This window comes from Salvelinus namaycush, chromosome 6 (genome assembly GCF_016432855.1).
Source record: "Salvelinus namaycush isolate Seneca chromosome 6, SaNama_1.0, whole genome shotgun sequence".
Taxonomy (NCBI): domain Eukaryota; kingdom Metazoa; phylum Chordata; class Actinopteri; order Salmoniformes; family Salmonidae; genus Salvelinus; species Salvelinus namaycush.
In genome coordinates, this window is record NC_052312.1 from 9586077 (window position 1) to 9600271 (window position 14195).

At 43.7% G+C, this 14195-nt stretch overlaps 1 protein-coding gene across 1 annotated transcript in view; it reads right to left on the reverse strand.

Annotated features, from left to right (window-relative positions):
• LOC120049599 (mitogen-activated protein kinase kinase kinase 11-like) overlaps positions 1–14195 on the reverse strand; it is a 41300-nt gene that overhangs the window by 12987 nt on the left and 14118 nt on the right. The window contains exons 2-3 of the mRNA XM_038995892.1: positions 2510–2690; positions 19–167 (exon numbers count right to left, since the gene is read on the reverse strand). Coding sequence (XP_038851820.1) covers positions 19–167; positions 2510–2690 — 330 coding nt within the window. The remainder of the gene's footprint in view (positions 1–18; positions 168–2509; positions 2691–14195) is intronic.

A 14195-nucleotide genomic window follows, 5' to 3' on the forward strand; every position in this document is an offset into this window, starting at 1 on the left:
CACACACAGGACTCTTACCTGCCAAGAGCTGGGCGAAGGGTTCTGGGCAGGTGGAGGGGATGGGGAGGGTGAGTTTGTTAACGGCCACTCCGTAGGCCACTGCCAGACCATCTATCCCTCTGTAGGGAACCTCCCCTGTCAGCAACTCCCACAATACAACACCGTAGCTGGGGAGGAGAGAGGGAGAGCATTCAATGAAAAGTTAGTTACCGTCTCCGGTATTAGCACACCTGATTCAATTAGTCAACTAATCATGAAGCCATTGATTGACAAGTTGAATCAGGTGTGCCAGTGTTGGAAGAAATATGTGAAATGACTGGGGCACCTCAAGGAGGGGTTTGTTTTATGTATGTATAGCATCACACACTGTACAGAGCATGTAAATTATATCAACAGCTGAAGTGGAGGGAAGGTAACTATGCAATATATTATTATTATTTATGTATTTATTTATTTGTAATCAATATGCCGCTCATGGAAGTGCACTATGAATCTATAAAACATCATGCATAAAGACAAATAGGGTAGAAAGACACTTTTTTACAACAAACAACAAAATTATGATAAAGCTGTTTCCCTATATATATATATATTAGGGAAACAGATCTATCATATTTTTTAGTATATATATATATATATGACGCACACACACGGGACGTTACCGATCCTCAGAGTGGCAAAGTGCTTGGTTCTCCCACAATGTCAATTACATCCATTCAATCAACACACAAACTCCTCTAAAAGGCCGGTAGGCAGCCTGCAAGTGGGGCGTGTAGCCTTCAGCGTTTTAATATAGTCCTTTAATAACACCATCCAACAGAGACTGTTCCACTCCTCTGTTTTTACCTCCTCATCTGAGATCTACAGCTTTATGATGAAGAAGTAGTAACAGAAAGCGTCCCAAATGGCACCCTATTCCCTAAATAGTGCACTACTTTCGACCACAGCCCTATGTGGAATAGGGAGCCAATTGGGATGCAGGCAGGGAGATGGATGATAAAGAATAGGGGGGGGGGTCAAGATTACCCCTTAATTTTCATAGCAGGTTCTACCACCCTCTCATTAAGATATGCAAAGTATCTGTTATGAAGGCAAACTGGAAGAAGCTTGTTTGGAAATAGTGACATGTCCAAGGAGAGTGTGAGAGAGATATGTGTGTGTTGATGTGCTATTTTGAATGTACATCCTGTGCTTGGCCACACACACACACCCTTCACAGATAAAAGGGCTGCGGTCAGGTCTGCAGTGTGGCCTTCCACCCTCCTCTCTCCGTACTTGTGGACAATAGGACAGTGTGCACGACACGTCTCACACAAAGCAGGCTATGAAGTGCTGCTGCTACTGCTATCACGTGGCTGTGTCCCTCCTGCAACATATCCCTCTATTCTATCACTGCTGCTATCACGTGGCGGTTGACCCTCCTGCAACATATCACTGCTGCTATCACGTGGCTGTTGACCCTCCTGCAACATATCCCTCTATTCTATCACTGCTGCTATCACATGGCTGTTGACCCTCCTGCAATATATCCCTCTATTCTATCACTGCTGCTATCACGTGGCTGTTGACCCTCCTGCAACATATCACTGCTGCTATCACATGGCTGTTGACCCTCCTGCAACATATCCCTCTATTCTATCACTGCTGCTATCACAAGGCCGTGACACTCCTGCAACATATCCCTCTATTGTATCACTGCTGCTATCACGTGGCTGTTGACCCTCCTGCAACATATCCCTCTATTCTATCACTGCTGCTATCACAAGGCCGTGACACTCCTGCAACATATCCCTCTATTGTATCACTGCTGCTATCACGTGGCTGTTGACCCTCCTGCAACATATCCCTCTATTGTATCACTGCTGCTATCACGTGGCTGTTGACCCTCCTGCAACATATCCCTCTATTGTATCACTGCTGCTATCACGTGGCTGTGTCCCTCCTGCAACATATCCCTCTATTCTATCACTGCTGCTATCACGTGGCTGTTGACCCTCCTGCAACATATCCCACTATTCTATCACTGCTGCTATCACGTGGCTGTTGACCCTCCTGCAACATATCCCTCTATTCTATCACTGCTGCTATCACAAGGCCGTGACACTCCTGCAACATATCCCTCTATTGTATCACTGCTGCTATCACGTGGCTGTTGACCCTCCTGCAACAAATCCATCTAGTCTATCACTGCTGCTATCACGTGGCTGTTGACCCTCCTGCAACATATCCTTATATTCTATCACTGCTGCTATCACATGGCTGTACCCTCCTGCAACATATTCCTCTATTCCATCACGGTCAGAGAAGGTGGAGGATAAGTTCCTACACACACAACAGTAATGGCCCTTAAATATTCTTGTCATTTATCTGTATTGTAATTTAACTCTTATTGTAGCAGGGAAGATCTCATATCTCGTCATCATACACACAGTTTTGTAACGGTAGAGGTATGTAGCTATTTACTGCTGGATATTGCTTCCGCACTGATCTACCACACACACAATCTTACCTCCAGACGTCACTGCCCTTGGAAAAGGTGGAGGACTTGATGACCTCCGGTGCCATCCAGGCGTAGGTGCCCGCTGTGCTCATCTTGGTGGTCTTGTGCCACTCCCGTGCCAGGCCAAAGTCTGTGATCTTCAGAGTTATCCCTTCCATACAATCATTCTCCATAGGCTGGGCCAGGAGGACTGGGAGAGAGAAAGAAAAGACGTTTTTAATTCTCCTTTACATTTTAGACATGTAACAGATGATCTTTGCCAGAGCGACTCAAGGGGAAAGGTCAGTTGTCTTACTGAATGTATTCAACTGAAATGTGTCTTCTGCATTTAACCCAACCCCTCTGAATCAGAGAGGTGCGGGGGGGCTGCCTTAATCAACATCAACGGTGCCTGGGGAACAGTGGGTTAACTGCCTTGCTCAGGGGCAGAAAGACAGATTTTGACCTTGTCAGCTCGGGGATTCGATCCAGCCTTCCGGATACTGGCCCAACGGTCTAACCACTAGGCTACCTGCCGCCCCTTACAGTTAGAGAATTCAAGTTAATGTAGGCACAACAACCACATCACAGTCATAGTAAAGTAAAAACTTTCCTTAATAAAGCAGCTATCAGGAAAGTGACAGTAAGAAAAGAGAAGTGAAGCCTGAATAATATTTACACTAGGGCAATCCCCTACAACAACAAAAATCTTCGTCACCCGAAAGTCGTCTGTTCTTTCGACAAATTGATTGGTCGAAAAAAAAAAGTGTATTTTTCTATATATAGACACACTATGTGTTTGAATAAAATCAACTATATGGTTTAAGCTTACGGTTTGATGAAATAAGACAAATGCCTCAAGAGGGTGCCAGAGATCTAGATAACCAGAAGAAAAAAAACCTGACCCAACTATTCTCCTCCCGCTCCTGCTGGCTTTCCAGATTCTAACATTCCTCTCCTGAAGTTGCCGGTAACAGGCTACACAAGGAGAAGGCAACCTTTCTCATATTGAATACCAATCTACTGATCTGCATGCCAGTTACGGTTTTCATATGCACATTTTCGCGAAACAGTTTAATTTTATTTATAATATATCATATCTCAAACTCATTGTCATTTGGTTAAACAACATTCTATCCAAATCTACATTAAAATGATACAAACCTAAAAAGTTACTTCTATTGCCATTGCCAACTATGTAAAAATAGCCTATATAAAGCCAACAAATAAAAACATTGCAGCCTGCAGGTAGAAAATATGCTGATAAAAATAAATATCCTATCAATCATATTGGCTACACATGGCCTGTCTGCAACAAACTTCAAACATTGTATCAACTTTTAACTTGGGTCTGGCCCGAAGCTTGCCTAGCGAACTTGCAACATTTTATAAAATATTCTGGGCCCTCAGAGTTTCCAGTGCCAGTGAGCACATGACAGACACAGCTGTAGGCTATTTGCACAAGGGATAAGAAGCAGTGCTTGACTTGGGCAGGAGCTCACCGGAGCTGAGTACCTGCACCTCACATGTTCTACTGCTTGAGCTCCTGTTCCTCTTATTAGCTCAAAAGTATTGTGGAGATCCTGCACCTACATATAAACAGTACCAGCACCCAAAATGAGTTTTCCTTTATGACGTTTCCACTGGATCAGAGCATGACATTTTTCCCTTTACGTGGAGTGGTTATGGAATGGGAGAGAGCTGGAAAGATTGTTAAAATACATTGAGGAACTATTGTTATTCTCAATGGATGTAAAAACAGATTTTGTTTGCTTGCTGTTTGAGGTGAAGAAAACTTTACTTTGAGAAGCTCCACAGGTCATTAGTGGTGGTGTGTTAAGCCAATCAGAAATACTATCAGATCCCCAGGTAGCCTATAGGCCTATTTCTATGCGTGCGCGTCCTTACTCAACATTGACAGGAGCGCTCCAAACAAATGACAATGACTAAATTGACAAAACTCGTAAATGGAATGAAATAAACCAAAACTTGTTTCTCACAAGTATGGCATAGGTTGTGCACTCTGCAAACAACGTGTCCATTCCGACAAGGAGAACAGGAAGACTGGAATAATAATATTGAATGCATTAAAATAAATTACCGTAACCAAAGTAACAAACATTGTAGGTTAGAATGTAAATGTACTACAAGTGATATACTGTACAGTGCATTCGGAAAGTATTCAGACCCCTTTTTAAAGCCTTATTCTAAAATGGATTAAATAAACAAAAATCCTCAAATCTACACACAATATCCCATAATGACAAAGCAAAAAGTTTAGAAATGTTTGCAAATGTATTAAAAATAAAATGCAGAAATACCTTATTTACATAAGTATTCAGACCCTTTGCTATGAGTCTCGAAATTTAGCTCAGGTGCATCCTGCTTCCATTGATCATCCTTGAGATGTTTCTACAACTTGATTGGAGTCCACCTGGGGTAAATTCAATTGACTGGATATGATTTGGGAAGGCACACATCTGTCTATGTATATATATTGACAGTGCATGTCAGCACAAAAAACAATCCATGAGGTCGAAGGAATTGTCCTTGGAGCTCAGAGACAGGATTGTGTCGAGGCACAGATCTGGGGAAGGGTATCAGCGGCAGGGACTGTGAGTAGTCAGGATCGAGGGAAAGATGAACGAAGCAAAGTACAGAGAGATCCTTGATGAAGTCCTGAACGCTCTGGAGCAGGTTCTCAAACTGGGGCGAAGGTTCACCTTCCAAAAGGACAATGACCATAAGCACACAGCCAAGACAACACAGGAGTGGCTTCAGGACAAAACTTTAAATGTCCTTGAGTGGCCCAGCCAGAGCCCGGACTTGAACCCGATCGAACATCTTTGGAGAGACCTGAAAATAGCTATGCAGCGCCACTCCCCATCCAATCTGGCAGAGCTTGAGAGGATCTGCAGAGAAGAATGGGAGAAACTCCCCAAATACAGGTGTGCCAAGATTGTAGCGTCATACCCAAGAAGACTCACGACTGTAATCGCTGCCAAAGGTGCTTCAACAAAGTACTGAGTAAAGGGTTTGAATTCTCATGCAAATGTGATTTATTTTATTTATAAAAACCTGTTTTGGGGGCATTGTGTGTGAAATTGAGGGGGGAAAACTTTTTAAAATCCATTTTAGATTAAGGCTGTAATGTAACATAATGTGGAAAAAGTCAAGGGGTTTGAATACTTTCTGAATGCACGGTATGTAATGGGGAATTGATATACACTAACAATCCAACGCAAACAATTCACACAATTAAGTTATGTAACAATAAATGTGCACAAATTGGCGGGAGAGCGCATTCTGGAGAGGGATGTGCATTGTGCATCTGGGCGCATGGTCAATCCAAAGTCTGCATTGGCCATGCAGCATATGGTGATACGTCAGGGCATTCATACTTCTTGCACTTCGCAGAGAAGTGCAGCGCTGTTGTCAAGGAAGTGAGTTTGTGTTTCACAGGATGTCAATGCGGAGCTATACAGAGCCCTCTGCATTGTTACAACATTTGGGAGGCGCATGGCGATGCGGTACAGAGCTCGAGTTGGCCTCTGCATGCCTCTGGAGGCGCCGACCACATTTTCGGATCAAGCATAAATGGCTTTTAGTCTAGACCTCCGTCATGGATTAGTTCATCGAGATGGGCGCAAATGCTGTACATATATGCGTTACTGCTCAACTAAAACACAATCGTCCAGTCAACTATTTGGGGTCAGCCCTAATTTACACTGGTACTGGCTTCAAAGGAAGGTGGGAATGAAGGATTTCCTCAACACTCTTATTAAACAATTAAATGCATTAAGTCATTATAATCCAATTAAATGCATCATTGCAAAAGGGGATTCAGCACTTCTCCTGCATAATTGAGAAACTTCCATGCAAGACGAGTCTTAAGCCACACACACACACACTCTTCCCCTTTACTCTTTTAGATCAGTGAGGTCACACTTATAATACAAAGAACAAACCAACATTGTAGTTTTAGACTGCTAAGATATTATGGGCTCTATTTTATTGTATTTTATTATTTTACCCCCAATTTCGTGATATCCAATTATGATCTTGTCTCATTGATGCAACTCCCCAGCAGGCTCGGGAGAGGCGAAAGTCGAGTCATGAGTCCTCCGAAACATGACCCGCCAAACCGCGTTCCTTAACACCGCTTGACCCGCGTTCCTCCTGCCACTTAACCCGGAAGCCAACTGCACCAATGTATCGGAGGAAACACCATTCAACTGACATCTGAAGTCAGCCTGCAGGCGCCCGGCTCGCTAGAGCGCAATGAGCCAAGAAAAGCCCCCCCTGACAAAACCCTCCCCTAACGTAGCTGGGCCAACTGTGCGCCACCCTATGGTTATGGCCGGTTGTGACACAGCGTGGGATCGAACCCAGGTCTGTAGTGACAGCCTTAGACCGCTGTGCCACTCGGGAAGCCCCATGGGCTATATTTTAACAACCCAACATTGTAGTTTTACACTGATAAGATATTATGTGTCATGACTGGCCTGTTCGGGTCAGGTTACCGTGGATCACAGGGGGGTTATGACACCTCTCAATGTTCATCTCAATGTGGAGGGCTGGAATGTATGGTGGGCCTATGGATAATCTACCTCAGAACGATAACATGTAATAAATGGACTTTGGGACAATATATTTCATCAGCTGAAATGGTGGTAACAACGATAGATGGAATATGAAAATGAATGTTGTTTTTGCTATGTTATTAAAAGTTAAATGAGGACGTTATAAAGAAAACATTGTAACTTGAAGAGTTTTCATAATATGTACATGATGTTTACATACTGAAAATATCCAGATCAAAGATAATGTTTTTGTAAAGATGAACTGTGAATTTAGTTGTCTAAACTAGGTCAAAGTAAAATCCTGATACCTTGCCTCGTAACTAGATACATCCCAGACAACGTATAATAGTCATAAAGACGTAAACGCCCCTTTCTACCCTGGGGTATAAAACATGAGTTAATTTACATATCACACTAAAACGGACCACAGCTGCAGCGTGATCTAAGATAGTCGCAACCCCACAAACGCAACACGAGGAAGAGGGCAAAGGAACCTCTAAACAATCAAGGCTACGGTTGATTACTGTATCTAAAAAAGGGGAATTCAAGAAGAACCAGCCAGTTCTTCTCTTCAAATCATCGGTTGTCTACACGTCCCTCCTACCCAAGCTGGGAGCGTTGACACGGCTGATTAGCCTCCTCAGAAGTCCACTCTCACAAACCGAGTGCGAGGGAACACACCACTAAGAGAAAGGACTCTGACATCGTGTGGACAATCAGAGACTTTCACCCAGTAACGAAGAAGGTGCCGCCATCGGAGTAGAAGGTTGCCGGCTAAATCTCCTAAGAGGAACTTGGTCCACGAAGAGATACCCAATGGAGACCTTCAACAAGTAATTACATCATTATAATTCTGACCCATTAGAGCGGCAGTTCCGGGCAAGGTGTTAGGGCTAAACTAAGCATAGTTTACAAATGTATCCAAGTGTGCTTTTCTCTCGTGCTCCCTCTCAATCTTTCTAAATCCCCATCTTGTGTAACACGTGTTATATTGTGTTGGTCCGCTAGGGACCTGTTTCATTGTACTAAGTTCTAATCAATAGCTTAGACTGTGTTTGTGTATATTATCATTTAGCTTGTTAGTAAATAAATAATCAACTCAATTGGTGTGGTACGGAATGATTTAGTGAGAGCCGGGTTTGTGCAGATTTGCGAATTATGTGGCGTTCAGGATGAGACTGTAAAGGAAATTAATTGATTGGTGGCTGCTGTAAAATCTATATTCTGATATTCTTTGAGTTAATTTGGGAAATGGAAACTCATTAAACAAACGTTTCCAATGGTGCCCCAGGTTACTGAGTTAATGATCAACTCATTAATTTAATCATGTAATTATAAACTAAGTTAATTATTCGATAAACAGCAGTCGTCACATTAATGATACAACGTTACGACATTTTAACAAACCTAATACAATGACATATTTAGGCGCAGGAGGAAACGCTACAGATTCAGGGGGTGAGTCAGAAATATTTGGCTATTTTCACTATCACAATAAATCGGCACACTTGCTGGCGTTGCCGTGAAAGGGCTGCGTTTTTATGAATAAACAAGTTGTGGGTGTGTCGAGGTTTGGCCCCTCACTGGCCAATCAAAACGTGCTCCATGGCAAAATATGTGGTTGCTTCAGATTGAGTATTTACGGTATTTTATGTATTGCCTTGGAATCAACTCTAATTCCAATGTTAGTCCATTATAGTTTGTTAAATGGCTTACAGGAACTAAATAAAATGTAGGCTTTATATGTTAACTTGAACCCATTTGCAGTCCACATTGTTCTAAAGGAATTGTATGGCTTCAATACCATTCACACTGATATAGGGGCTAGGCCGACTGTAAATAACACTATGGCTGAGCGAAGACATGCCGAACATTGTCAATAAGCAAGATTAAATTAAGTATTGATAAGGCCAAAAAATAGAACAAATAATTCTAAACAAAACAAACCAACAACTTGTTTTAAATAGACTATGTCACACTTACAGGCACCATCATTTCTCCCTGTGGGAATATAATATTAAAACAATGCAGACTATGATGGGTTTGATGCACATCCAAAACGGGACCTGCATGGTTAAAATATGCTATGCTCTCTCTGGTGTGGATATGCTCTCTCTGGTGTGGATATGCTCTCTCTGGTGTGGATATGCTCTCTCTGGTGTGGATATGCTCTCTCTGGTGTGGATATGCTCTCTCTGGTGTGGATATGCTCTCTCTGGTGTGAGATGAAGAGGTTGAAGCTCTGGAAATAAGCCAAACATGCGGTAGGATTTGACCGACCCCATGCCCTCCCCCTTCACTGAACAAATGGGCATCTTCAGGGTTAATGACAGGCACCCAACGTCCAGAGAAAGTCGGCATTATGGAAGAATTTAACGTGTTACAGGGAAGTAAGCCTTGTGCTATTTCCAGACACTTTCAGTTTATTTCAGAGTATAAGTGCATGTTTTCTTTCTGTGTCTCTCTCTCTGTTTCACCCACAAACACACTCTGGGTCCCTCCCTCTGTAGACATCTGCCTGGCAGCCCAGCGGGCGTGCCTTGTTTGACGTCACAAAGGAATGCATCACAAGAGTCTGGGGTGGGGGTATCGTGAAAAGGCTCAGCTCTCACAATGAACAGTAACCTTTGCACCCTCACACAGTGCTCGCTCTGGCGCGCACACACACACACACACACACACACACTTCAACTACTAGAAAGATGGAGAGAACAGCGGAACACAGGCGTATGCACATGGGAACAACACACGCAGTGTCACACACAGCGTCAAATAAACATGCATATTGTAAACACAGAAAGTCCTCCTAAGGTATCTATATCTAAAAACTGAGCATAGACACAGTTGAGAGCCGATGGCATTAAATTGTGTGATGAGAACCAGACAAATGCCCTCCGTCCCGCTTGGCCTCTTTTGTCTTTCGAAGAATCATACCGTTTTTCTCATTTATGTGCGTCAGACTTCCTCTCATTCAGAGGATTTACAGTAAAACCATTGTCTTAGAATCGTAGGTTATCAGGTAACTAGAGAAAAACAAACCAAATGGGGTAGATATGAGACATTAGACAGGACACTTTAGACAGAAGAATTTTCTTTGTCAACGTTGTTAGCTGCATGATGAGTCCTTGTCTTGGAAAAAAGGCCTTTTAAGCGAAACGTAAACAATAAAACGAGTCTCCATTCCATCCATCAAATGTCGCTATTTTATTGTATTTTTTTATTTAACCTTTATTTAACTAGGCAAGTCAGTTAAGAACTAATTCTTATTTATAATGACGGCCTACCCCGGATAACACTGTGCCAATTGTACGCAGCCCTATGGGACTCCGGATGTGATACAGCCTGGAATCGAACCAGGGTCTGTAGTGATTCCTCTATCACTGAGATGCAGTGCCTTAGACCGCTGCACCACTCAGGAGCCCGTGTTTTGCACATTTCAAAACAAGGGCTGCATCCCAATTGCCAGCCTATTCCCTACATAATGTACTAGTTTTGACCAGTAGCCCTATGGGCCCTGGACGCAAGTAGGGCTGGGAATTAGCAGGGACCTCACGATACAATATTATCACAATACTTAGGTGCCGATACAATGGAAAGATGCGTTTTGTACACTCAGTGTATGTCTGGTGCAGAGAGACAAGAGAAAGCATGAGAAAGTATGAGAAAACAAGAACTCATCTTCAGGAAGTGACGCCAATAAGACCAATCGGCTTTGGCCCTTCCTCAAAACAGAGGACCTATTTCACCATTGCGCTTCATCGTGCGCATTAAGACAAATCCTATTATTAGAAACTGGGGTTAACAGGGGTCAGGTTGCTCTCATGATTGATACAGCCAGAGAGGACTGTGGGATATTTGGGTGAATGACACAAATCGGTCGCTCCAATGAGAGAAGGTTGATTGTTATCGACCAATAGGACACCCAGAGGTGTCTGCCAGGGTCGTGACTTTCAGTAACTGAAAGAACTGTTAAGATGTACAGACACACACACACACACAGACAAAGCCTTTTAGCAATGTCAGCATGCTCAATAGTCTTCCTCCACTGCCTGTGATGAGGCAGAGTGCAGCCTTAATTCAGACCCTCTTTGGCCCAACGCACCACGTGACCATGGCGTTCTCCACTCAATATCATTGGCTGCTACAACAATAACCAGTGAACTGTGTGACCACTGACTTCAATAGCATGACATATCTCAGGGTTCAAGGTTCACCAACTGATGTAGCAGACTAGAAGTCTATGGCCTTCTAGCTAACATTACCATAACCGTTATGTAGAAGGTAGCAGGCCTATGTAACATTACATAACCGTTACGCAGAAGGTAGTAGGCCTATGTAACGTTACCATAACCGTTATGCAGAAGGTAGTAGGCCTATGTAACGTTACCATAACCGTTATGCAGAAGGTAGTAGGCCTATGTAACATTACATAACCGTTATGAGAAGGTAATAGGCCAATGTAATGTTACCATAACCGTTACGCAGAAGGTAGTAGGCCTATGTAACGTTACCATAACCGTTACGCAGAAGGTAGTAGGCCTATGTAACGTTACCATAACCGTTATGCAGAAGGTAGTAGGCCTATGTAACGTTACCATAACCGTTATGCAGAAGGTAGTAGGCCTATGTAACGTTACCATGACCGTTATGCAGAAGGTAGTAGGCCTATGTAACGTTACCATAACCGTTATGCAGAAGATAATAGGCCTATGTAACGTTACCATAACCGTTATGCAGAAGGTAGTAGGCCTATGTAACGTTATCTTAACAGTTGTAGTTAACTGGTCACTGCTTGTCATCGTGAATAAAGGGAACAAGGACATATGGCAGTACAACACCCAGAGCTGGCACCTGCCTCTCTTCCCAGCTCCAAACAATCAACCCCCTGACACAGGCAGGGCAACCAAACAGACGCCCGAAAGACGGCTGCTCCATCCCCATGGCAACAGGACTCTGTTTGGTATAGTTTGTTGTTCAGAAAACAGAGTAGGTAGTCACTTACTGGAATGACTCTCTCAGGAGCAACCTAGAAATGTATTTACTGGCTCGGTATACAATAGATACCTATATGGGAAACAAGATCTTCTGCTCTGTTGCATTGCATTGTGGGAAGAAAGGTTTCCTAATGCCTTATCTAGGGGAACTCAAGCTATTTAACGTGTTACAGGGTAGTAAACCTTGTGCTATTTCCCATGGTTCACTCCAGACCTGACTGCCGTCGACCAGCACAAAAACATACTGTGGCGAACTACAGTAGCATCGAACAGTCCCCTCGATATGCAACTGTTCAGGGAAGTCAGGAACCAATACATGCAGTCAGTCAGGAAAGCAAAGGCTAGCTTTTTCAAACAGAAAGTTGCATCCTGTAGCGCTAACTCCAAAAAGGTCTGGGACACTGTAAAGTCCATGGAGAACAAGACCACCTCCTCCCAGCACTCCTCCTCACCCCCCGCAGCTACTTGCCCAAGCCTCCCCAGCTTCTCCTTCACCCAAATCCAGATAGCAGATGTTCTGAAAGAGCTGCCAAACCTGGACCCGTACAAATCAGCTGGGCTAGACAATCTGGACCCTCTCTTTCTAAAATGATCCGCTGCCATTGTTGCAACCCCTATTACCAGTCTGTTCAACCTCTCTTTCGTATCGTCCGAGATCCCTAAAGATTGGAAAGCTGCCGCGGTCATCCCCCTCTTCAAAGGGGGTGACACTCTAGACCCAAACTGTTACAGACCTATATCCATCCTGCCCTGCCTTTTTAAAGTCTTCGAAAGCCAAGTTAATAAACAAATCACTGACCATTTCGAATCCAATCGTACGTTCTCTGCTGTGCAATCCGGTTTCCGAGCTGGTCACGGGTGCACCTCAGCCACGCTCAAGGTACTAAACGATATCATAACCGCCATCGATAAAAGGTTGAAGACTGCTGCACAGTACATCGACCTGGCCAAGGCTTTCGACTCTGTCAATCACCATATTTTTATCGGCAGACTCAACAGCCTTAGTTTCTCAAATGTCTGCCTTGCCTGGTTCACCAACTACTTCTCAGACAGAGTTCAGTGTGTCAAATCGGAGGGCCTGTTGTCCAGACCTCTGGCAGTCTCTATGGGGGTACCACAGGGTTCAATTCTCGGGCCGACTCTTTTCTCTGTATATATCAACGATGTCGCTCTTGCTGCGGGTGATTCCCTGATCCACCTCTACACAGACGACACCATTCTGTATACATCTGGCCCTTCTTTGAACACTGTGTTAACAAACCTCCAAACAAGCTTCAATGACACACAACACTTCTTCCGTGGCCTCCAACTGCTCTTAAACGCAAGTAAAACTAAATGCATGCTTTTAAACCATTCGCTACCCGCACCCGCACGCCCGACTAGCATCACTACTCTGGACAGTTCTGAATTAGAATATGTGGACAACTACAAATAGCTAAGTGTCTGGCTAGACTGTAAACTCTCCTGCCAGACTCATATTAAACATCTCCAATCTAAAAATAAATGTAGAATCGGCTTTCTATTTCGCAACAAAGCCTCCTTCACTCACACCGCCAAACATACCCTAGTAAAACTCACTATCCTACCGATCCTCGACGATGTCATTTACAAAATCGCCTCCAACACTACTCAGCAAACTGGATGCAGTCTATCACAGTGCCATCCGTTTTGTTACCAAAGTGCCTTATACCACCCACCACTGCGACCTGTATGCTCTAATTGCCTGGCTCTCGCTACATATTCGTCACCAGACTCACTGGCTCCAGGTCATCTATAAGTCTTTGCTAGGTAAAGCTCCGCCTTATCTCAGCTCACTGGTCCCGATAACAACACCCACCCGTAGCACGCGCTCCAGCAGGTATATCTCACTGTTCATCCCCAAAGCCAAAACCCCTTTGGCCGCATTTCCTTCCAGTTCTCTGATGCCAATGACTGGAACGAATTGCAAAAATAGCTGAAGCTGGAGACTTGTATTTCCCTCACTAACTTTAATCATCAGCCATCTGAGCAGCTAACCGATCGCTGCAGCTGTACATAGCCCATCCAATCTACCTACCTCAACCCCATATTGTTTTTATTTACTTTTCTGCTCTATTGCACACCAGTATTTCTACTTGCACATCATCATCTGCACATCTA